Genomic DNA, 23,180 nt, shown 5'->3' on the forward strand with positions numbered 1-23,180 from the left:
GCTTTCCCGGTCTTCATACTCTTAATTGCTTTATCTACCCTGGTACTATCAACTCGGATAGCTGGTCCCTCTATTGGGTCGACATACGGCAGGCTCTCTTTCTCCCATTCATTCTCTTTATTAAGCAATCTATCGTAGTGGCATCTCCAGACCTCTTTCTTTGCATCCTCATTTAATGCAAGCGTACCATCATCCATGCGAACACATTTCTCTCCTACAACATATATATATATATATATATATATATATATACATGTTGTTATAGTCCTCCAGGCAATAACAGCAATTCAAGACAGACTGTCCCTGAGAGCTCCTCTATGCTGATGACCTTGATCTGCCAGAACTAGAGACGAAGTTCAGGGTGTGGGAGCAAGGTCTAGAATTGAAGGGCCTTGGGGTTAACCTAGCAAAAACCAAAGTTTTAGTAAGTAGGAAGGTTGTTAAATCACAAACCCCTTCAGGTAGATGGCCCTACTCAATCTATAAATAAGGCATGCATAGAAACTCTATATGATGTACCCGGTGTAATCTGTGGAAACAGGAAGATACACAGGGGCAATAAACACTGAAGATGTATAGAAAACAGATTCCATCACATGCCAGCGGGAGAAACTGGAAGGAGTTAATAGCTTCTATTACCTAGGTGACCAAGTCTGTAGTGGGGGTGATTGCTCTGCAAGTGTAGCAGCTAGAATAAGAATAGCCTGGGCAAAGTTCAGGGAGCTCCTACCTCTGCTGGCAACTAAGGGCCTCTTGCTCAGGATGAAAGGTATACTGCATGATGCATGTGTGTGAACTGCCATGCTATACCACAGTGAAACATGGGCCATGACTGCTGAGGACATGCATAGGCTTGAAAGAAATGAAGCTAGTATGATCAGATGAAGGTGTAATGTCAGTGTGTATACACAACAGAGTGTAAGCGCCCTGAGAGAAAAGTTGGACTTAAGAAGCATCAAATGTGGTGTGCAAGAGAGACAACTGCACTTGTATGGTTCATCGTAGCTGTGGCCAGTGACCCATGACTGACTCCCTTGCCAGAGACACATAAAAAGCACCATCCGAATGTGGTCAATGCCAGGTCCGTCTGACTGGCTCCTGTATTGGTGGCATGTAAAAAGCACCATCCGAATGTGGCTGATGCCAGTACCCCTGACTGGCACCTGAGCCGGTGGCATGTAAAAAGCATTATCTGAATGTGATCGGTTCCAGGCCTGCCTGACTGGCTCCTGTGCCAGTGGCACATAAAAATCACACACTACACACTCGGACTGGTTGACATTAGGAAGGGCATCCAGCTGATGTATATATATATATATATATATATATATATATATATATATATATGGGGAGAATTCACAAAAAAAAAACAAAAGACGAAGACAGGTGGTGCAGAAAACAAACATGTATTAGTATAAGGCTTGGTAAGTAAAAAAGTCTTTAACGTTTCAAGCCTACGCTCTTCCAGAGAAAGGAACACAGAAAGAAACAAGGAGAGAAACATGGAGAGAAAAAAAAGAAAGTGTAGTGGCTAGCGATCTATCGCTAGTCACTACACATTCTTTTTTTCACTCCGTGTTTCCCTCCTTGTTTCTTTCTGTGGAAGAGCGTAGGGGCTCGAAACGTTAAAGACTGCTTCACTTACTGAGCGTTATACTAATACATCTGTTTTCTGCACCACCTGTCTTTGTCTTTTGTTTTTCTTTTTGTGAATTCTCCCCATATATTACACGCTCATGTGATCGCACCAGTTGATCCTGTCTTCTCTCATCACCAACAAACTTCTCTACTGGACTTCCTACACTTCAGCTGCACCTCTCCTGCCAATGGATTATACTAGACTCTTCTGTATATATATATATATATATATATATATATATATATATATATATATATATATGTATATATGTATACACATATATATATATATATATATATATATACACACAATATATGTATATATACATATTGTTGTATTTGGGGATGGTCATGTTGCCAGTTTAGCCAATAAAAACACACGCACTATATATTTGCTTCAGCTTTATATTACATTAATCGTATTTCGGCCAGAGTTTTTACATCACACTTCTGTGACCTCATCAATGGTCCTTTGCTTTCTTCTTTTTTATTTGTGTGTGCCTCCTTACTAACGATCAGCCATTTTGTATTTTGTATTCCTATTGTATGTGTCTATATTTGCGCATGTGTATCCCCCTATGTGTGTCTATGTTTAGTAAATGCATGTATGTGTTTGGGGAGTGCCTGTATTATCTGTATCCCCTGTTTATACATATTCGTTTAATTTGTTTTTATTTATTTGTTCATGTGTTTATACCTACTTTTTTTTTGTATTTAATTTAATTTTGTTAATGTATGTAGTTATTTAATTCCATTTGTTTATCTGTGTATTGTATTATATTTTGTTCATATTGTTATCAGTTTATGGGGATTTTATTGTCATATGTTGTGGTTTGTTGGGGGTGTGTGCTAGTGTTCCATTCCAGTTTCCTATTCAAGCTAGGTTTATCTTCTATTATGTGTGTAGCTTCTGTAATTTGTCTAAGTGCTGTGTCTGTTTTATGTGTGGACAAGATTTTAATTTCTATGTTGTTGAGTGAGCCTCCGTGTTCCTGCTCAGTGTGCTGGTACAGAACTGATGAGCTCTTCTCTTCTTTAAGTTCCCTCCAATGTACATTTACCCGCTCTCCTATGCTCCGTGCTATTTCCCCTATGTACGTCATTGTCTTGTTACTGCATCGTCCTTCTGTACATCTTATACTAAAGACCACATTTCTGGCTTTACAGTTTGTTTGTGGGCTAAATCTACATACAGTACAGTTCCTATCAGTACAGGGGGTTCTACTAAAAGGATAGGTTCTACCAATAAGGGATTTGATAGGGTTGCCTGGCCTTTCAACAACCTTAATTCTTAGCTTAAGTTTGTCTAGGGCCCTTCTAAAGCGGTACGCCAGTTCGCCTCTAGGGGTGGTGTCGACAAACATGATGCTCTGGTATTTGTGGCTATCATACCATGAGTTGGCCTTCCCTATTTTCTTCTTAATCCTTTCAATGGTGTTCCATGATTTGCTCCTATAAAGTGGGCAAATCCCATTCCTATCATTACGTTTGATGGTTTCAAATGTCCTCATAGCTCCATTGTATACTCTGATCCTTTATGGCTGTAACCTGAGAACTGCATGTGGTGAACGAAATGTTGTATATGTCTCTTTAACTCTGTAGGGTCGCACATGCGGGACACATTTCGCATTACTCTGACGAGGTCTGCCATCAATATATTGAATTTGGCATTGTCCGCAATAGCTGAGCTCCGGTGGATCAGGTATTTGGAGGCCATAGGTTTGGCATAGTGTGAATGAAGGATTCGGGTTTTATTATTCTCAGTTTCCAGCCAGAGTTCTGTATCTAGTACTGGTAGTCTATGGTTAGGGTGTTTAGTAGGGTAGTCTATCATGACCTTAATACTCTGGTGGATGAAGTTAGCTATTTGCTGGATGCTCTCCATAGTATTAGTTTCTATTTCAAGAGTACTCTCTTGTGGGGGTGTCTTTACCACTACGTTGATATCATTGACATATTGAGAGTACATATTCACGAGTATAGAGTTCTATGTCAGGCGTTCCTTAAGCCTTCTGTCCCACCATACCATGAAAAGGTTGGTCACATCACCGGCGATACTAACACCGATGGCTGCCCCCTCGTCCTGGGCGTATATTTTGTTGTTAAACTTAAACATGTGGCGTTTAGAGTAACTCTTATACTAGCTCCTAGTGCATGTGTGATCATTTTCTTTACCTGATGAACATTTGCGGGGGTCCGTATGGCTCTGGTCCATCTGCTCCATCTCTCTATAGGGGTTTTCCTAGCCATAGAAGTAAATGTGGGTGGTCTACCTCTTAAACGTCTACTAGGGAAGAAACTTCTAAGGTTTGTCCCCCAACATCGCTTGACAACCGATGGTGGTGTGTTTACATCCACGTAACTTAGCGGTTCGGCAAAAGAGACCGATATAATAAGTACTAGGCTTCCAAAGAATAAGTCCTGGGGTCGATTTGCTCAACTAAAGGCGACTACACAAATAAGAAAGAAGAAAGCAAAAGACCACTGATGAGGTCACAGAAGTGTGACGAAAGAACTCTGGCTGAAATACGATTAATGTAATATAAATGTAATATTAATGTAATATAAAGCTGAAGCAGACACGTGTACCCTTAACGTAGTTCTCGGGGAGATTCAGCGTGACACAGAGTATGACAAGGCTGGCCCTTTGAAATACAGGTACAACAGAAACAGAAAGAAAGAGTGAGAGAAAATTGTGGTGAAAGCGTACAGCAGGATTCGCCGCCACCCTCTGCTGGAGCCTTGTGGAGCTTTAGGTGTTTTCGCTCAAGAAACACTCACAACGCCCTGTCTGGGAATCGAAACCATGGTCCTATGACTGCGAGTTAGCTGCCCTAACCACTGGGCTATTGTGCCTCCACAATTTTTATATATGTTGTATATGTGTGTGTGTGAGTATCTGTACCCCCACCATCGCTTGACAACCAATGTTGCTGTGTTTGCATCCCCGTAACTTAGCTGCTTGGCAAAACACTCCAATAAAATAAATACGAGGCTTACAAAGAACAAATTCTGGGTTCGATTTCTTCGACTAAAGGCAGTGCCCCAGCATGTCCACAGTCACATGACAAACAAGTAAAACAATAAAAAAACTATGCCATTTTAATCCCGAGCAACGCTGGGTATCTCTACTAGTAGTAATAATATAATTATAGTAATAATAGTGAAACTATAGTAGTGAAAAAGTAAATAATAAGGTAGGGATTATAGTAGTAATAGTGGAATTATAATAGTGAAGATGTAAATAATAACCTAGAACAATTAAGTGCAACCGTCAAGTTGTCGGTAACTAAACTAGCAACCCCACTAAGCTTGTGTGGTGAGGAGGGTGAATTTTCGACACCCTGTGGGATTAAAAGTAAAACCTGGCAAAGAGCAGAGGCCAATGGCCATTCTGAAAACAGGTAGACAGAACTTGTGAGCCTTGGTTGGCAGTCTGTCTAGGAGAAGGAACACTCTGATTTAAAAGTGGGCTAGGTAGGACTCCTTAGTCACAGTGATGACAACCTACCAGTATCCAATGGCTCCATGCCTGGGATGAAGGCGAATGAACTGGGAATTGAAACTTAACTTTGGAGCAATATTTGGATTACGGGACTAACTGATGTTTACCTATCTCTGAGTGAGAGTCATGGTCATGGTCCCCAACACACAGAAATGTGATTGGAACAGGCCCAACTTATGGGTAGTAAGAGCTCTGCAGTCTTGGTTGACAATCTTATTAGAGATGGTGTTTCGATACCGGTTGGTAGCTAACCTTAAAACAAATATCTCAATGTTGAGTGAAAAATGTCTAATACAAATGTATCAAATAATGGTGTTAATGAGGCTGGAACCAAAGGTGAAAGCCATTCACCAGACAGGTGGCTAGTGGTTGAGTGGTGCAGGCCAGCTCGTCATCCAGAGACTGCTTATACACACAGTCAGAAGCAGAGAAGAAGGTGGGATAAGGAGGCAAACTGAGTGGTAATTGAATGCTGGATCAGGAGTGAATCCAGTAGAAGGGGATTCCAACAATGCATGAAAGCAAAATGGAATGAAATAGGACTCTTTGAAATAAGTGAGCAACAGCTAGCCAACCAGGCAAGAGTAATAAGAGCAAAAGGGTGTTTAACAGACATGGAAATTGAAGAGATATCTTATCTCTTCAATTAGAGAAAGTAGAAAATAAATAATGTGCCCAACAAGGACAGAGCAATGAATGGCGGCAGTGATGTAAAGCAAAGTGTAAATGTAAATTCATTCTCAGCAAATGAAGCAGAAATAATGGGAAGAGCTATATCACAAGAATATGATGACAACCAAGAAGACGTAGTGAGGATGCTGCGCCTATATATTAGAGAAGACCAGAATCAAGCACCACCCCCACCCCCCAATCTGAGATACTTTGATCAATGCAAGCTCAAAGTTGAAACCAAAAAGATAGATTTGGTCCTTGGGCTATTCCAGATGAGAAATATAACTGAAACTAACAAGATTATTTGAGCTCCAGTTATGGTTGCTGCAGGCAGAGTTGGATACAAAAGAAGAGAACAAACAGAATGTAAAGAACCATACTGGCATAGACGAATTTGTGAGAAACAAAGTTTAAAAAATGTTTAGGACAAGTTGATAGATTGAGTAGAGGGGAATTGCAGAACAAAAGCATAAGAATAATGCTGGAAAGAACCTATAGAATAAGAGATAAAGGGTATGATGTGATATTGGAAGAATTGAAACAAAGAGTAGTAGCAATTGAAGCAAAACTGGAAAGGTATGTCAATAGAGCAAAACAATTCAGGCAAACAGATTATCTGAAGCAAATCAGAAGAAACTGTTTCAGGAACTAGATGGGCAATTACAATAACAATGAAACCAGATGCAGAGGAAAGTAGGGCATCCTGGAAAGGGGTCTGAGACCAACCTGTAGAGCATAATGATGAAGTGGAGTGGCTGCATGAAATCCAAGATAGGTTAAGAAATATAGAAGGCCAAGAAGACATAAAAATAACTACAGAAATGATAAAAAAGCTGTTAAGAGGTTATTGAATGAAGAAGCTGAGAGAGCTCCATGAAATGATAATGAAACCATTAGATGAGTGCTTACAGGAACAGCTGGATAACAAAGGGGAAGATATTTGTTATGTGCCAAGGATCCTGAAAAGGGAAGTGTTACATCAAACTGTTGATCAATAATGTATCTTCCACTAATGTGGAAACTAATGTCAGGTGCTTTGGCCAGTGAACTGTATAGAAACTTTAAAAAAATGTGGGCTACTACCTATGGAACAGAAAGGGTGCCAAAAGAGGAGCCAGGGAATGAAGGATCAGCACTTAATTGATAATCTAATTATCAGAAACTGCAAGAGAAGATACACAAATCTGAGCATGGCATGGGTTGATTATCACAAAGCATACAATATGATACCACACTCCTGGATAATAAAAACAATGGAAATGTATGGAGTAGCAGAAAACATGAGAAACCTTATATGGAACAGTATGAAATGGTGGAGAATGGAATTGACAGCAGGAAATCAATTATTAGGAAAGGTGAAAATCAGGAGAGGAATCTTTTAGAGGGACAGTGTGTCCCCACTGCTTTTTGTGCTGGGAAGGATCTTCTTGAGTGAAATACTACAGAAAACAAAGTTGGGGTATGACCTGGGAAGAGGTAAGGGAAAACTGAAACACATGGACAACTTGTAAGGCAGAACTGAACAGCCTAGTCTAGTCTGTGAGGATTTTCCCCAATGATATTAAGATGGAATTTGGGCTCTCAAAATGTGCTATGATGGTGATGAGACGAGGAAAGCTTATCAGGACAGAAGGCATAGGTTTGTCAAGTGGTGAGATGATGAAGGCAATTTAACCTCAATCCAACTATAAATACCTAGGAATACCTGAGGCAGATGGAATTAAACACAACGACATGAAGGAAAATACAAAAAGAGAGTACCTGCAGCGAGTGAGAAAAATACTGGCTTCAAAGCTGAATGCCAGAAACATTTTGGCAATAAACTCACATGCAGTCACAGTAGTTTGGTATGGCGCTGGAATCCTAAAGTGGACAGAGGAGGAGCTAAAGGAGGTGGACAGAGTAGGAGCTAAAGGAGATGGACAGGAAGTCAAGAAAGCTCCTAATGATGCATGGAGCCCATCATCCACATGCAGACACCGGTTGCCTATATATGAAGAGAGCAACTGGAGGAAGAGGACTGATAAGTGTGGAAGACTGTGTATGTATTGAACTTGAGAGCTTAATGAGAAACCTAGCACAATGTAAGGAAACCTTGCTAGTGTCAGTTAGGAACAAGGGAGTATTGAAAGCAGAGAGAAAAAAAAGGACAAACAAAGGAAGAAGTACAAACAGGACACAAAGAAGAATTACGCAACAAAGAATTACACAATCAATTCCTTGTGGCCACAACAGAAGTTGCTGGAAAAAATAAGTGAGATTGGCTGAAGAAAGGAACACTAAAAAGAAATCGAGAGTACTATACTGGCAGTGCAAGACCAAGCTTTGGCCACGAACTGGAGGGTCAATCTTTGGAATGAGCAAGTGTCTCCCCCGTGCCACATCTGTATGAATCCATCAGATGAAATCATTGCCCATATTACAAACGAATACCCTAGACTCACCCAAAACCACTACAAGTTGTGGTGACATGATCAGGTAGCGAAAGTGCTACATTGGAACCTGTGTGAAAAGTGAAGGCTAGAGAGAGGCAAGACATGGTATAAGCACAAACTGCAGAGAGTGGTGGAGTTAGAGACTAGCAAAATCCTCTGGGATCTCCCAATCCAAACAGATCAGGTGCTAGAGCAGAACAGACCAGACCTAGTAGTGGTCGACAAGATGCACCACATGTACTATATAGTTGATGCTGCATGCCCCTTTGACCCACGAAGAGTCAAGAAGGGAAGCGAAAAATAGATAAATACAACCCTCTTAAATTCAAAATAGTCCAGCTATGGAAAATGAAGAAGGTGAAGATAGTGCCAATTATTGTTGGGTCCTTGGGAACAGTATCTGAAGGCATCAAGGGGAATATAAAGGAAATTGGAATGGAGTGCTCAGTAAAACTGTCACAAAAAGTTTGCCTCCTTGGCATGGCCAAAATAATCAGGCAAGTATTAGGTAGCTGAAAAGAATGGATAGCATGGTACCGTAAGCTGTAGGTAGCAAACCTGCTATGCATGCAAGACTCCAGGAGTTCCAACAAAACATGTGATAAAAAAATTAATAATGATGATGATAAAGTGATATCAAAGACTAGTAAACCAAGCTAGTGATATTAGGAGAAGAAAGTGGTGGACAGAACTGGAAAAAAAAGACCAGGCAGTAGAAAAGCCAAACAACAACATAAGAGATACAGTTCAAACCAAAGAAGAACCAAAAGGGAAAAATAATAATAGCACTACTAATAACGTAGGAACAACTGGCACCAGTGGCTTAAACAATTGAAGTGAGGAAGATCAGAACATGTTAAATAAGGAAGCAATGAATAAAGAAGAAAGAACAAGATTACCAGCACTAAAAGGTACCAACTGAAGAAAGCTGCAAGATATGACTAAGAAAGTAAATTCTCTTATCAGTAGGATATATACTAAAAATATAGGTGATACTAATTTATTGATCTATGCAGAAGGGGTAGTAGTTACTAGAAGATTACAAAATAAAGTGAGTAGAACAGAAGCCTGGAAACTGAACAAGTTAGGAAACACAAAAGATACTTAGTCGAAGAGAAAAAGATTTGGGACAGTCATGGAAGAATTGAAACAGCATATCATGACAATAGCAGGTAAGCTGTCCAGACATCAGAAAAGAATAGATCAGTATCAATGGAATAGATTATTTGAGACAGACCAGAGGAGATTTTATAGTCAAATAAATAGTGTAGAAGAAAGTACTGAAGTTGCAGAAGAAGCTAGAACGTTCTTGAGTAATATTTGGGATAATCCAGTCAATCATAATGGAAATGCAGCATGGTTAAAGAAAGTGAGGGAAGAAGTAATGAGTGAAAAGCAGCCAGATCTAAGACTAACTAGTGCATTAATGAGTAAAGTGTTAAGAAAAATTGGAAGAGCCCAGAACCAGATTTAGTTCAAGGGTACTGGTTAAAGAAATTGAGTAGCTTACATGGAAGACTGAGGGAGGACAGTACTCCTTATGAAAGTCAAAAGCAAGGGTAATACAGCTAGGAATTATAGACCAATCACTTGCTTACCACTAGTGTGGAAGCTGTTAAAAGGAATGCTTTCAAAAAGCATTTATGAACACCCTGACAATCAGAATTTGCTGCCAGAAGAACAAAAAGATTGCAGGAAGAAGGCTAGAGGAATGCATGATCTATTATATACAGACAAAGTAGTTCTAAATTAAATAAAATCTAGAAAAAAAAAAGAACAATTGCATGGATAGATTATAGGGAAGCCTATGACATGATCCCACATACATTAATTAGCTATAACATGAAGAAATGAAAAGTAGATCTCTACTCAGGTGACACAGCCTTCGGAAAAGTTAATATCAAGAGAGGAATTTTCCAGGGAAACTTGTCCCCTTTAATATTTGTGCTATGCTTAATCCCCGTTTAGTATTAAGCTTAGTATTAAGAAAGGCAAAACCAGGGTATCAGTTTAGAGATAGTAAAGGAAAAAATCAACCATTTGCTCTATATGAATGATCTGAAGCTTTTTAGAGATAGATTCCTTAATACAGACTGCAAGAATCTTCAGCAAAGATATAGATATGGAATTTGGCATAGATGAGTATACAATATTAGTCATGAAAAATGGACAGGTAGTCAACAGTGAAGGCATCCAATTACCAGATGGCCAGACATTAATATCTGTGAAAGAAAGACAGAGTTATAAGTATCTGAGAGTATTAGAATCTGACAGAGTACTAACTATAAAAATGAAAGCGAAAATTGAGAAGGAGTACATCAGAAGGGTGAGGAAGCTAAAGAAGTCAAAGTTAAATGGTCTGAATCTAGTGAAAGCTGTAAATATTTGGGCAGTGTTGTTACTTAAATACTCAGCAGCTTTTATAGATTGGACAAAATCTGAATTAGCAAATCTAGACAAGAACTAGGAAGGAATTCAATATGAATGGAGGACTTCATCCAAGAACAGTAGTAGCAATGTTATACTTAGACAGGAAGATGGAAGCAGGTTTATATCAGTAGAAGACTGTGGAGTGAGTTAGAGTAGATATAGCCTCCTATGTAGGTAATAGTGAAAAAAGTTTATTAAGATCTGCTAACAAGCCAAATGAAGTTAAAATTCAGAAAAAGGAAGAAAGATTATCTAACTGGCAAGACAAGGTTTTGCATGGTAGATTCTCAAAGATAATTGCAGGAAACAATAATAGTGGCACATATCTAACATTTATGGTTGCAGAAAGAGATACAAAAAGTTTGTTAGTAGTAGCACATGATCAAGCATTGAGGACTAATAGGATAAATGCCAAGATAGACAAAAACCAGGTAGATTCCCAATATAGGTTATATAAATCAAAAGTGGAAAGTGTTACTCATGTAGTAAGTGAATGTAGCATGCTGGCACAGAAAGAATACAAGAAAAGACATTACAGCCTAGGAAAAGTAATCCACTAGGAGTTATGTAGAAAGCAAGGATTTGATCATACTGATAAATGGTGTGAATGTGAATGTTGTGATGAGAGTTATGATGCCCTCTTGCAAGCGATAGACTGGTCCAAGTAAAGTATAAATAGTAACAATCTGAATGAATTAGAGTTCAGAGTTCGGAGTCAAGTGAAGTTCGTGTTAGTACGCAGTGAAGTCGGAAAGTGTTGGTTGGTTAGTTCACAAGAAATATTGATTGTTGGTTCATAAAGAGATTTGTTAGTTCATTACATTGTTTTAGCTGTTGTATGGTTATCTTATTTATTGAACGTAACAAATTACATCACAACATCTGATGAGGGTTTCAAAGCTCACATAGGTTATTTAACACTTTGTTTGTGATACAACTTGTTAAATAGTAGAAAACTTATTAGCTTCCATAGTACAGTTGCAAAAGAAACAACAAGAGCAGCAACAGGAGTTGCAAAATCAACTACTACAGCAACAACTACAACAACAATTATTGGAGCTATATTCAAAGAAGTCCAAAACCGAGGTAAGTTCGTTTTCACCAGACGGCATTTCAAATTTCATTAATGAATTCAGTTATAACCCAGAGGAGGGTATAACTTTTGCATCATACTACAGAAGGTAGAAATAGATTTTTAAGCAAGATTGCAAATCATGGTTGGATGAACAAAAAGTGAGATTGTTATTGCTCTGTTAGAGCATGAACATAACTGTAATTTCATATTGGCCTCCAAAAACCAATGAAATTTATTTTAAAAATACAATAGAATTATTGTCCAACATATTTGGTGATAAAATTTTTCTATTTAACACTCAAATGGAGTGTTGGAATATAACAAAAAAAGGGAATGGTGATTTTATCACATACACAGGAACAGTAAACACGATGTGTTAAAGTTTTAAGCTCAAAGAACTTACACCTGAGATGTTCAAGTGTTTTATTTTCATACAAGCCCTTACAGTAAGCGAAGATACAGAAATTTGGGCAAGGAGTCTTTTTAAATTGGAACAAACAAACAAACTAAGATCTAACCTTACAGTCTGTGGCAGAAGAATGCCAAAGGGTGGTAAACCTGAAACACGATGTAGAAAAAATTAAAGAAAAAAATTCCTCAAAAATACAGATATACTGACAGGAAAAGTACAGCCAAAAAAGAGTGCCACATCCTAATCCATGTGAGGAATATTGGGGCATACATTTCAGAAAAGACTGTCTATTTAAAAATCAAAAAAATGTTACAGTTACAAAAGAATTGGTCACAAGAGTTTACACTGCAGAACAAAATTGTGAAGGTCAAACATTAAAAATCCTAGAGTGCTCTCAGCAGAAACAAAAATCGACTCCCAAATAAGAAAATTGACACAAGTAAAAATAAATGGAATACATATTAAACTTCAAATAGACACTGGAAGTGATATTTCAATAGTAAATATGGACACATGGAAGAAAATAGGGAAACCTGTGTTGAGAAAAACAGTGAAATCTGCTTGCAGTGTGATGTGTGACAAATTACATTTCATAGGCAAAATGTGGACTAATACTCTTTTATTTGTTCCAGTCATTTGACTGCGACCATGCTGGAGCACCGCCTTTAGTTGAACAAATCAACCCCAGAACTTATTCTTTGTAAGCCTAGTACTTATTCTATCGGTCTCTTTTGCCGAACTGCTATGTTATGGCGACGTAAACACACCAGCATCAGTTGTCAAGCGATGCTGGTGGGGGGGGGGCATAAGCACAGACATGTAAACACACACGTACATACATACACACACACACACACACACACATATATATATATATATATATATATATATATATATATAATATATAGTTTTAGGGAAAATAACCAAGTTTCAAGAACTCATCGATGAAAATCCACTATCACATATAGAAAAATTAACAATTAAAAGCACAATAAATGAGTATAATATAAAACAAAGTAAATATCATAAGATAAAGATAATATTATCTTTATTATCATTATCTTTATCTTGTGATATTTACTTTGTTTTATATTATACTCATTTATTGTGCTTTTAATTGTTAATTTTTCTATATGTGATAGTGGATTTTCATTGATGAGTTCTTGAAACTTGGTTATTTTCCCTAAAACTATATATTTTATATATATTTTATCTATAAAGCTCAATTTAATTTTGATTTTTTATAAATTGATTTTAATTGAGTTTTTACCTGTAATTTTGGATTTTGTCCCTAATATTATATATATATATATATATATATATATATATATATATATATATATATATATATGTATACGATGGGCTTCTTTCAGATTCCGTCTACTGAATCCACTTACAAGGCTTTGGTTGGCCTGAGGCTATAGTAGAAGACACTTGCCTGAGGTGCCATGCAATGGGACTGAACTCAGAACCATGTGGTTGGTAAGCAAGCTACTTACCACACAGCCACTCCTGTCACATTTTGAGGGAAAACATGCAAGGCAAAAGTCTTTGTCATTAAAAATTTATGGGACCTCCTCATAAATCTCTATTATAAAAATGTAAATGGTTGTCCTTCTAAAAATAATCTGTCTGAAGAGTTAAAGAGAAAATTAAAAAGAATGTTTCTGCAAGTACTCTCAGACAAACTAGGTCTATGTACAAAGACTGAAAGCCCATGGTCTAGGATACATATTGACCATACTGGACCAGTGAATGGTGCATACTATCTAATCATTGTGGATAGCTATACAAAGTGGCCAGAGGTATGCAGACATAATAAACCCACAGTAAAGACAACAATAAACTTCCTACTTGAGTTATTTGCTCAATACGGTGTTCCAGACACATTAGTTCCAGATAATGGAACACAATTCACAGAATATGAATTAAGAAATTTCTGCAAAATACATGCCATAAAGCAATCTTTACCCTACCCTACCACCTGAGGTCAAATGGGCAGGTGGAAAGATTTGTTTACACATTCAAAGGAACTTAGTAGATTTAGTAGTAGTAGATAAAGAGAATAGAAAGTACAAGATAATTGATTTTACAGTTCCAAATGATGAGAAAGTCAATATGAGAGGTACTGAGAGAACCAAAGTACCAGTACCAAGCTATTGAGTTACAGGGACTATGGAAAGTGTGGGCAAAATGTATCCTATACACTAGGAACTGTCCCTAAAGATTTGAACAGATGGATAGATAAAATAGACATAAAACCTAGTTTAGTACAGCCCCAGAAAACAGTGTTATTAGGGACAGCTAGAATACTCAGGAGAGTTCTTGACATCTAAGGTTATTTGTTGTAACCCGATGTTAAGAAGTTTTCTTTTCCAACATTCTAATCTGTTGTGTGTATAAGAAATAATAATAATAATAATTTGAGAATGATCTCTGGCTTATCATCCTTGCAAGAAGTGCAAAAGATTGTTTTAACTGGTATGTCACATGTATTGCAAAGAGCATTGTCACTGTGAAAATGATTATCATCCAAGCGAATAATTTTTTCTACATAATTTAATTTAGCTTTGTAAACAAACAATCTGGCATGTTTATTTCAATGGCCTGTCAATGTATTCAGTGGGTTTCTTTGCCCTAGGTGTCAAGGAGATACTTGGCAAGAAATGGAAACAAATTGAAAGAAGAAAAACAACAACAATGATAGTTTCTATTTAGGCGCATAGAAATTTTGAGGTGAGAGTAATTGATATCAAATCCAGTTCTAGACTGGTACTTGATTAACCCTGAGGAGATGAAAGGTGTAAAGTTGACTGCAATGAGATTTGAACACAATGTTAATGCCAGAAGAATTACCACAAAGCATTTTATTTGGTGCTCTGATGATTCTGTCAATTCACCACCTTTAATAGCTTCTGATTTCAGCACAAGGCCAGTAATTTTGAGAGGGGGGAAATAATAGACAACATCAACCCCAGTACTTGACTGATACTGTATTTATTGACTCAGAGGGATGAAAAGCAATGTTGACACTGGTAGGACTTGAACTCAGAGCATAAAGGGCTGGAACAAATATCATGGGTCACTTTTACCAATGATCTAATGATTCTGCCAGTTTGCCACCATATTGTTTCTGACTTAAGCACAAAGCCAACAGTTTTGAAAGGAGGAGGTTACTTGAATCCTTCTACTACAGTATTTAACTGATACTTCATTTTACTGACTCTGAAGGAATGAAAAGCAAAGTTGATCTTGGCAGGATTTGAACACAGAATGTAAAAACTTGGAAGAAATACTGCAATACTACATTTTCTAATGCTCTAACAATTTTGCCAATCCAATAACAATTCCAGTATAGAGTACAAGGCAATAAATTTATTTGAGAATGGCATGAGCTTGTATTTTTCTCAATGATCTTAGAAGTGTAAATAAAACAGTTTCATGCTCTATACCTTCTTCTACACAATAATCATTAAACTAATTTTATATAATAAAAGAGAAGTGGATTTTCATCTGTCTGTCAATCACAATGTCTATTAAAGGGATGGAAAGAGGAGGAGGAGGAATCAAAATATACATCACAATGTATTTTTAGAAGAGGAAGAGAAAAAGTTGTTCAGAGAGAAATAGTGTGAGTGAGAGGGGTGTGTGAAAGCTAGCTAGATAGGTAGGTAGTGTTGTCACCATAGTAATTTACATGTTTTGATTTAAAAAACAAGAATTTTAAGTGCAAGTCTGTCAACACAACATACTTCAAAAAAGACTATATGTGTATATATATATAGTTTTGAAACTAGCCAAATGGATAGACCCTAAAGAAGCTGCACCAAAAATCGTGCCAGGTTGCTTCTGCAACTGCCTGTAATCTGTGCAGTGGAAACATGTGTAGGTCATAAAGATCATAAAAATATGTTGAATAAAGTTGTAAAATAAGAGGAAATAAATTTTGAGGATGAACAAGACTCCATGTTCTATATTGTTATAATTATTGCTAATATATACTCCAGGCAATATTACCACCCAGTGAAGCAAACACAGAATTACCCATCAGAGGAATTTACAGAGTGACTGACAACTAATAGTAGTCATAGATGCTAAATACTGATTGATGTGATTAGCCGTAACCTGGAACATAACTGAGAGCCACCATAGTATCTGCCTGGATAATATATCCCTTCAAACTCACATTCATATATATATATATATATATATATATATATATATATATATATATACAGTTTTTATTTGTTTTTTGTGTTTGGGTATTTCTGTGTCAATGCAATAAAGACTTTAAAAAAACTTTCACTTTGAATAGAAGAAAGAGAGAAGAAAAAGTTGTTGAGTGAGAAATGCAGTGAGAGAGATAGAGAGTGTATGTGTATGTCATCTTAGTAGCTAACAACTTTTGACTAAAAACGTGGTCATTTTAAGTGCAAGTCAGTCAACACAGTGAAACACACTTTAAAAAAGACTATATATATATATATATATATATATAGTAATTTTATTTGGTTGTTTGTTTGTGCGTTTATGTGCATGTGTGTTTCTGTGTCTTTCAACTTATAGACAATACAAACTTTAAAAAAAACTTTCACTTTGAACAATTTTTACTGGCAGCATAGGAACAGGCAACAACCTAGTTACAATAATAATAATGATTTTTAACATTAGCATAAGGCTACACACAGGTTTTAGGAGAGAGTATATATAATTAAACCAACTCAAGTACTTAACTGTACTTTATTGACTTTAGAAGGTTGAAAAGTAAAGTTAACCAGGATAGAATTTGAATTTAGAACATAAAGGGCCATTATTAATATGGTACTACAGGAAAATATGAGTCCCATTAATTTACTTTCATTAACATTAGCAAAGATATAACTGCTCTTTAAACACTTTCATTCTTTCAATACTGACATATATACAGATAGTGATGAATTGTTTGGTCAAACTGCTGGTGATGCATTTCACAAAATTTTAAAACATTTTAAATTCCTAAATAGTATCTAACTCCATGACTAATAGTTATTTAATTCATGATAGAAATATTTGCATTAATGATTATATTTTTGATATCTTTCCATAGTTAAGTTTGATGACAATTAAATAAGACCTGTGTTTGCCAGTAGTGCCCTTAACACTGTGAAATATTTTGTAAGATGCTTTTAATATTGATTTCTAACATTGACACAAAGTCAGAAATTTCAGGAGAGACAATTCTAATAATAACAAAAACATTGCTAATGATGTCTATTGTAAAATCATTTCCAAATCAACTAATTATGAACAACACTGAGTCTAGTGACATGCCACTGACAATAAACATATGAAATTGAAGAAATTCAGTAAAATGAAATAAGAAACATAAGACAAAGATGCAAATAAAATTTGAAACGGAAAACAAAACAAAACAGAATACTTAAAATTAGGTATATTTTCATCTTTTTAGAATTTTTGCAAATGCATTTATTAAAATATAACATGCTGAATAAATACCTAAGATCAAGGCTGTAGTGGAAAAGAGAAGGAAAAGCAAAAAATAGAGAACATATTAACCATGTGTTCATTTCTGGTTCATGCAATTTAAGGGTAAGAAAACAAAAGGTAAACTGACAAGAATTTAGCTTTGAAAATGATTGGGGATAATAAAAGGTGACAAAACACCACTCATTGGAAGGGAACATCTAAAAATTTTGTGTGACTCTTATGGAGTTTTTGGGACACCATACTATTGAATGAGTTTGAAAATCACAAGTATAAGGTGTGAGTCAAATGTAATGGCTCAGGCAGGAATTGAATTGGTATCAACTTGTGTTACACGAAGAATATACATTATCACTCACTCAGCAGAACTATAGAGAATTATGACTTATCAATTAATGCTAAGGATAATCTCCAGTATCAGTAGAACTATTTCAATATAGTGTTTGTTTCGTATTTTGTATTTCAGTATATATTCGTTTTGCCATAATAGCATGGGTTAGATGAATGTTATTGAGGGCCATGCTTTACAGTTGGATGCTCTTTCTGACATTACACCTTAACTGGCTTTCAAGTAAGGGATCTCTTCTTCCAATAGCTTTGAAGGCCATAATTAGGAAAGACTATCTTCCTCACTGATACATAAATTAACATCCCTTAATCCATTGATTTACTGAGATGTCATAGAAGACATCATCTTGAAGATGGTGGATTACTTTTGTGTTCTCATGGAAGGATTTGAGATCAGTAAACGAAACACTTGTCCATTATACAAAGTTTTATTGCTAACAGTATGGAAGAACATCTTATGATACTTACTAAAAACAGGGTGAATTTATCTTCTTTTGGTCCTTGAAGAATGTCAATAATAGAAATATACAATAGTACCTTTTACTGATAGCCTTAAAATTTTAATGCCAAAATACAGAGAAACTATAGGTTTTCTAAATGAAAATTCAAAATAAAATTACAAAACCTTTAAAAAAGGGTTTAAAGTTAGAAATGTTAAATAGTGATTCATTAAAAATAAGGTCTTACCTAGCAAGAACTTGATTATATTCTGTCTCTTGGTAAGGTGACATATATTCCAGAAGTTCCTCATGTGACATATTGGAAGCTTTTTGTTCTACCAAATTAGAATTTTTTAAAAGGTGTTATAACAATTGCAACAAGAATAATGTGTGTGTGTATATATATATATATAGTTCAGGTAATATTCTGTTTAATGGTATAATGCAATAGGTATATACAATAAGTGATCAAGTTGACTTACTACCTAAAACTCTAGCTTGAACTGTAACTAAAACAAGAAGCAGTGATTTTATAGCTGCTTGACAATGAATAGCTATTGGCAGTTTATCACTGAGCAGGTATTTGCACAGCAGAGCTCCCCATCACAGAAATATATTCATCCTGTGAATCATGTGATGCCATACACATATGCACACACGTGTTTGCATATGTGTATCACACACACACATGGATGTACATATATATTTATACATATATACACACATACATACATACATATGTGTGTGTGTGTGTGTGTGTGTGTTAAGAGTGTTTTTTCCACTCACCAAAGTGAATGGAGCGTTGGCCAGGAGAAACTGATGTCATCAGATGTCTCGACCTTGAACTGTAAACACCCTCTCATTGATGGGTCAGTAGAGGTGGCCAAATCACTGCTCCTCATCTCTTCTTAGCTTCCAGCTTAACTCCTCTCTCTTGTTCCAAAGCCAACAAGAGACTCTTTCAGCTGCCTCTCCCATCCTACACACACCAACCCTTCACTCCTTTCCTCTCATTCCAATGGCTGCAAGCATCCTCCATATTGACTGGGCAGGGAACCCTTTACAGCCAACCTTGATAGAAGAAAGTCATACCTGCCATCCCTTCTCCCTCCAATCCTGCAGAAGGCTCTCATATTTGGCACACTTTCATTCATGGGCCTCATCACACCCCTCTTCCCATAGGACTGTGAGCTCAATTAAAATAATTTTCTTGGTCTTTTCAGACCTCAGAACCACATCTAGCCTCAGGGTTGTATGGACAACCTGGGGTAACTGCAGTCTCTCCCCTGGGTCCACTTTCATATTCCATGATTGGAATCCATGCAGCAAGCTATGTGTTGTTTTTGCTGACTTTACTAGTCTCTCTCTCTCTCTTTCATGAACTTTATTGCTGCTGTTGTTTTCCTCTGGTGATGATGTTTCTTGGGCTTTTCCTGCTCCAGGGTGTGAGAGAGTGTTGCAAGCACTCTGCCATAGAACCACTTGTATCCTCCTTGAGAAAGTGCTATTCTGCATCCTGACAAGATGTGTGCCAGCATGCCACTTTCACCACAAAGTCTACATAACTATTTTCCCCTCAAACCCCATCTGTGCAGGTTTGTTGGCATTGGGAGTATATCATACATCACCTGCAGGAGGGAGGAGATGTGGAAAGGTTCCAGTCTCTACAGGTCAGTCCATGTGACCTTCCTCTTAGGTGGGGTTCCATTTAGTCCCAGCCCCCTGAGATACCAGCTTCACTGCTCTTATATATATATATATATATATATATATATATATATATATATATATATACATACACACACACACACATATACATACAAAATGCACACACTCACACACATCTCTGCATTTGCTTTATGTAATTTGTTTGTGTTTGGATGTGTACCCATAATTGTGGAGTTTCACATATTTCTTAAATAATTGATATCAGACTTGGTTCATGGGGTTGTTGGTTCATAAGTTTGGGTATATCATATGATATCATGGATATGTGTAATGCCCATATATTTGTGTGATGGGGAGCTCAGCAAAAGTTTATGGGGGCATGTGCCTTTTATGCATAAAGTTCATGTAATGTATATAATTGCTGTTCAGAAAAAGAAATCTATCCAGGTTTTGGATGGGGCAGTGACAAAGTAGGTGTGTCTGCTTGAAATTTTGCTTTTGCATGTAAGGGGAGAAGATTTCATTCTGAATATTAAAAATGCTTTTGATGTAATAATGTTTAATTTTTCCAGTGATACAAAGCTCACATTTGCTACCCTATCCCTTATATTTGTTGGCCTTAGAGATAATGTTACCTGGAGATCGCACATGTTCCTCTCTTTCAGTGTCCATATCATATCGGATAGGGATGTTATGTATGTGTTTTTTGTTTTTGTTTTTCCCTCTGAATGAAGCCAAATGCTGCATAGAGCTTTCTTTGAAAGTATTACTTGTCATTCCAATACAGTAGGGGGAAATAAATATTCGTACATGGCAAAATTCTTTATTTACTTAATTTCTAATGAACATAAATGGGATATACCAATACTATATTTGCATACACATGCATAAACTAAGAATATGCAAAAGAAACTAACTAATAAATTATAGTAACTAAGTAATTTATATTCAATTAGAAATATTTAGGGGTGAAAAAAGTATTCGCACAGAACATAAATAACCAATAATTCTGATTAAGTACTTCGTAGCATAACCATTATTCAGTTCCATTTCAACCAATCTTTTCTTGTAGTTCTTAATCAATGACTCACATGTTTCTTTAGGAATTTTTTCCCAGTCTTCTTGACAAATTTTCTTCATGTCGGGGCTCTTGAATGAACTTTAATTTTCAAATAACACCACAAATTTTCAATGGGGTTCAACTCAGGACCTGGCTTGGCCATTCTAATAATTTTATATTGTGATCGACAATCCATTTTTTGGTAGGGTCGTTATCCTGTTGTAAAACCCACCCTTCACAAAGCTGGAGCTTTTCTACAGGGTCCCATAAATTATTGTTCAAAATATTTTGGTACATCTCTGCATTCATTCTACCATCTATCACATGTAAATTGCCAGTGCCATTTGCAGAGAAACACACACCACATCATGATGTTGCCACCTCCAAACTTTACAGTAGGAATTGTGTTTTTTGGCGAATAGGTGGTACCATCTTTCCTCCAAACATGGCTACGCGAATTTCGTCCAAACAATTCAATTTTCAACTTGTCTGTCCATAGAACCTTTTCCCAGAATGTATCAGATTTATTTTTATGTTCATAAACAAATTTTAAACGGGCATATACCTTATCACCAATTCTAAAGAAATTTGGCATGTCTTTACTAGTACGTATTTTTTTCTTCACTGGTAGCAGTTTATTGAATACTGACTTCACCTTTCTGGCAAACATTAATTCTGCTGGTGAACTTCCTTCTGGTGCATTTGGGTTCGGAGTTTTGTCAGCTTTCTTTAAAGCTCTCTTAAAAGTGTCCACGAACCATTCAGCCCTTCCATTCAATCTAGGATGACATGGTGTTATAGTTTTATGTTCTAACGTGAACATCTCATAGAATCTTTTAAACTCACGAGATACAAACTGTGTTCCATTATCAGAGACAATTATATCCAGTACACCAAATCTTGTGAACAGCTTGTGTAAGAAGTTTATTATCATATATGAGGTTGGTCATTTACACCATGCGACCTCAGGCCATTTTACGTACCTGTCTGCTACTATTAAGTAATAATATCCATTTACTGGGCCAGCAAAATTGATATGCAATCGGGACCATGGTATTTTCACTTCCAGCCAAGGTTCACATATTGTAGTAGGTAGTTTTGCTGCCAGCACACATCCTTTGCAGCCTTTTACCAGGTTTTCAACTTCCTTGTCCATGCTTGGCCAGTATACAAAACTTCGCATCAACACTTTCATCCTAGGGATGCCTGGGATGGAAGTCTTTTTAGCATTCTCTTCTGTAATGTTTATGGTATGACTACCCTCTGAGCATACATAAGTACACCATCACATATAGAGTACACATTCACATCTTGGTGGTTCTTTGCATCAGACCTTTCTTTATCTTCTTTGTCAACCAGTTTTCTTTTTGTCTTATTGCTAAATTTGTCATTTCTCACCTTTTTTATTTCTTCCAAAGTTACTGGTAGTTCACATACATTGTTCTATATCACTTTTTTTGTTTCAGTTCATTGATCTTCTTCGATCGTTTCACTGCTCTGTTTACGCTATTGCACAAAGCACTTATGGGGGTATCTATGAATTAAATCTATCCATACATTTGGTGCCAAATAAATTCATGGATTTTTTCAACACATAAACATTCACTGTTTGGGTTCGACCTTTGAACATTATATTGCAAATACGTTCACCTGTGATATGTAATTTCCTTCCTGTAACATTGTATGCTATTTTGTTTGAACTACATAATTTTGGTTTACCCATTTGTTCCCATGTTTTCTCATTTATGATTGAGATATCACTTCCTGTGTCTAAGTGCATTCTGACACTAGTGTTTTCAATTTTTACATTCTCAAATTTTCTGTTGAAGTCACAACTTTTCCTGCTGACAAACTATTTACTAGTTTTGCAGTGTGATTTCATATGGCCTGTAAACCCACAGTGAAACACTTTGCTTTTTTTATACAGACAATTGTTTTTGCAGGTGCATCCCACCACATACCATACATGGGTCTACATCCTGATATCATTTCTGTTTTTCCTGCAACACTATT

The 23,180-nt window shown here is 36.6% G+C and overlaps 1 protein-coding gene across 2 annotated transcripts in view; it reads right to left on the minus strand.

Annotated features, from left to right (window-relative positions):
• LOC106871622 (protein scribble homolog) overlaps positions 1 to 23,180 on the minus strand; it is a 772,291-nt gene that overhangs the window by 33,842 nt on the left and 715,269 nt on the right. For both annotated transcript variants that reach the window (XR_016241095.1, XM_089349239.1), the window contains one exon: positions 18,687 to 18,774. Coding sequence is in view for 1 of the 2 variants with exons in the window: in XM_089349239.1 (XP_089205365.1) it covers positions 18,687 to 18,774 (88 nt within the window). In the remaining variant the exon portion in view is untranslated. The remainder of the gene's footprint in view (positions 1 to 18,686; positions 18,775 to 23,180) is intronic.

The sequence above is a fragment of the Octopus bimaculoides genome, chromosome 3 (genome assembly GCF_046866305.1).
Source record: "Octopus bimaculoides isolate indiv1 chromosome 3, ASM4686630v1, whole genome shotgun sequence".
Classification (NCBI taxonomy): Eukaryota; Metazoa; Mollusca; class Cephalopoda; order Octopoda; family Octopodidae; genus Octopus; species Octopus bimaculoides.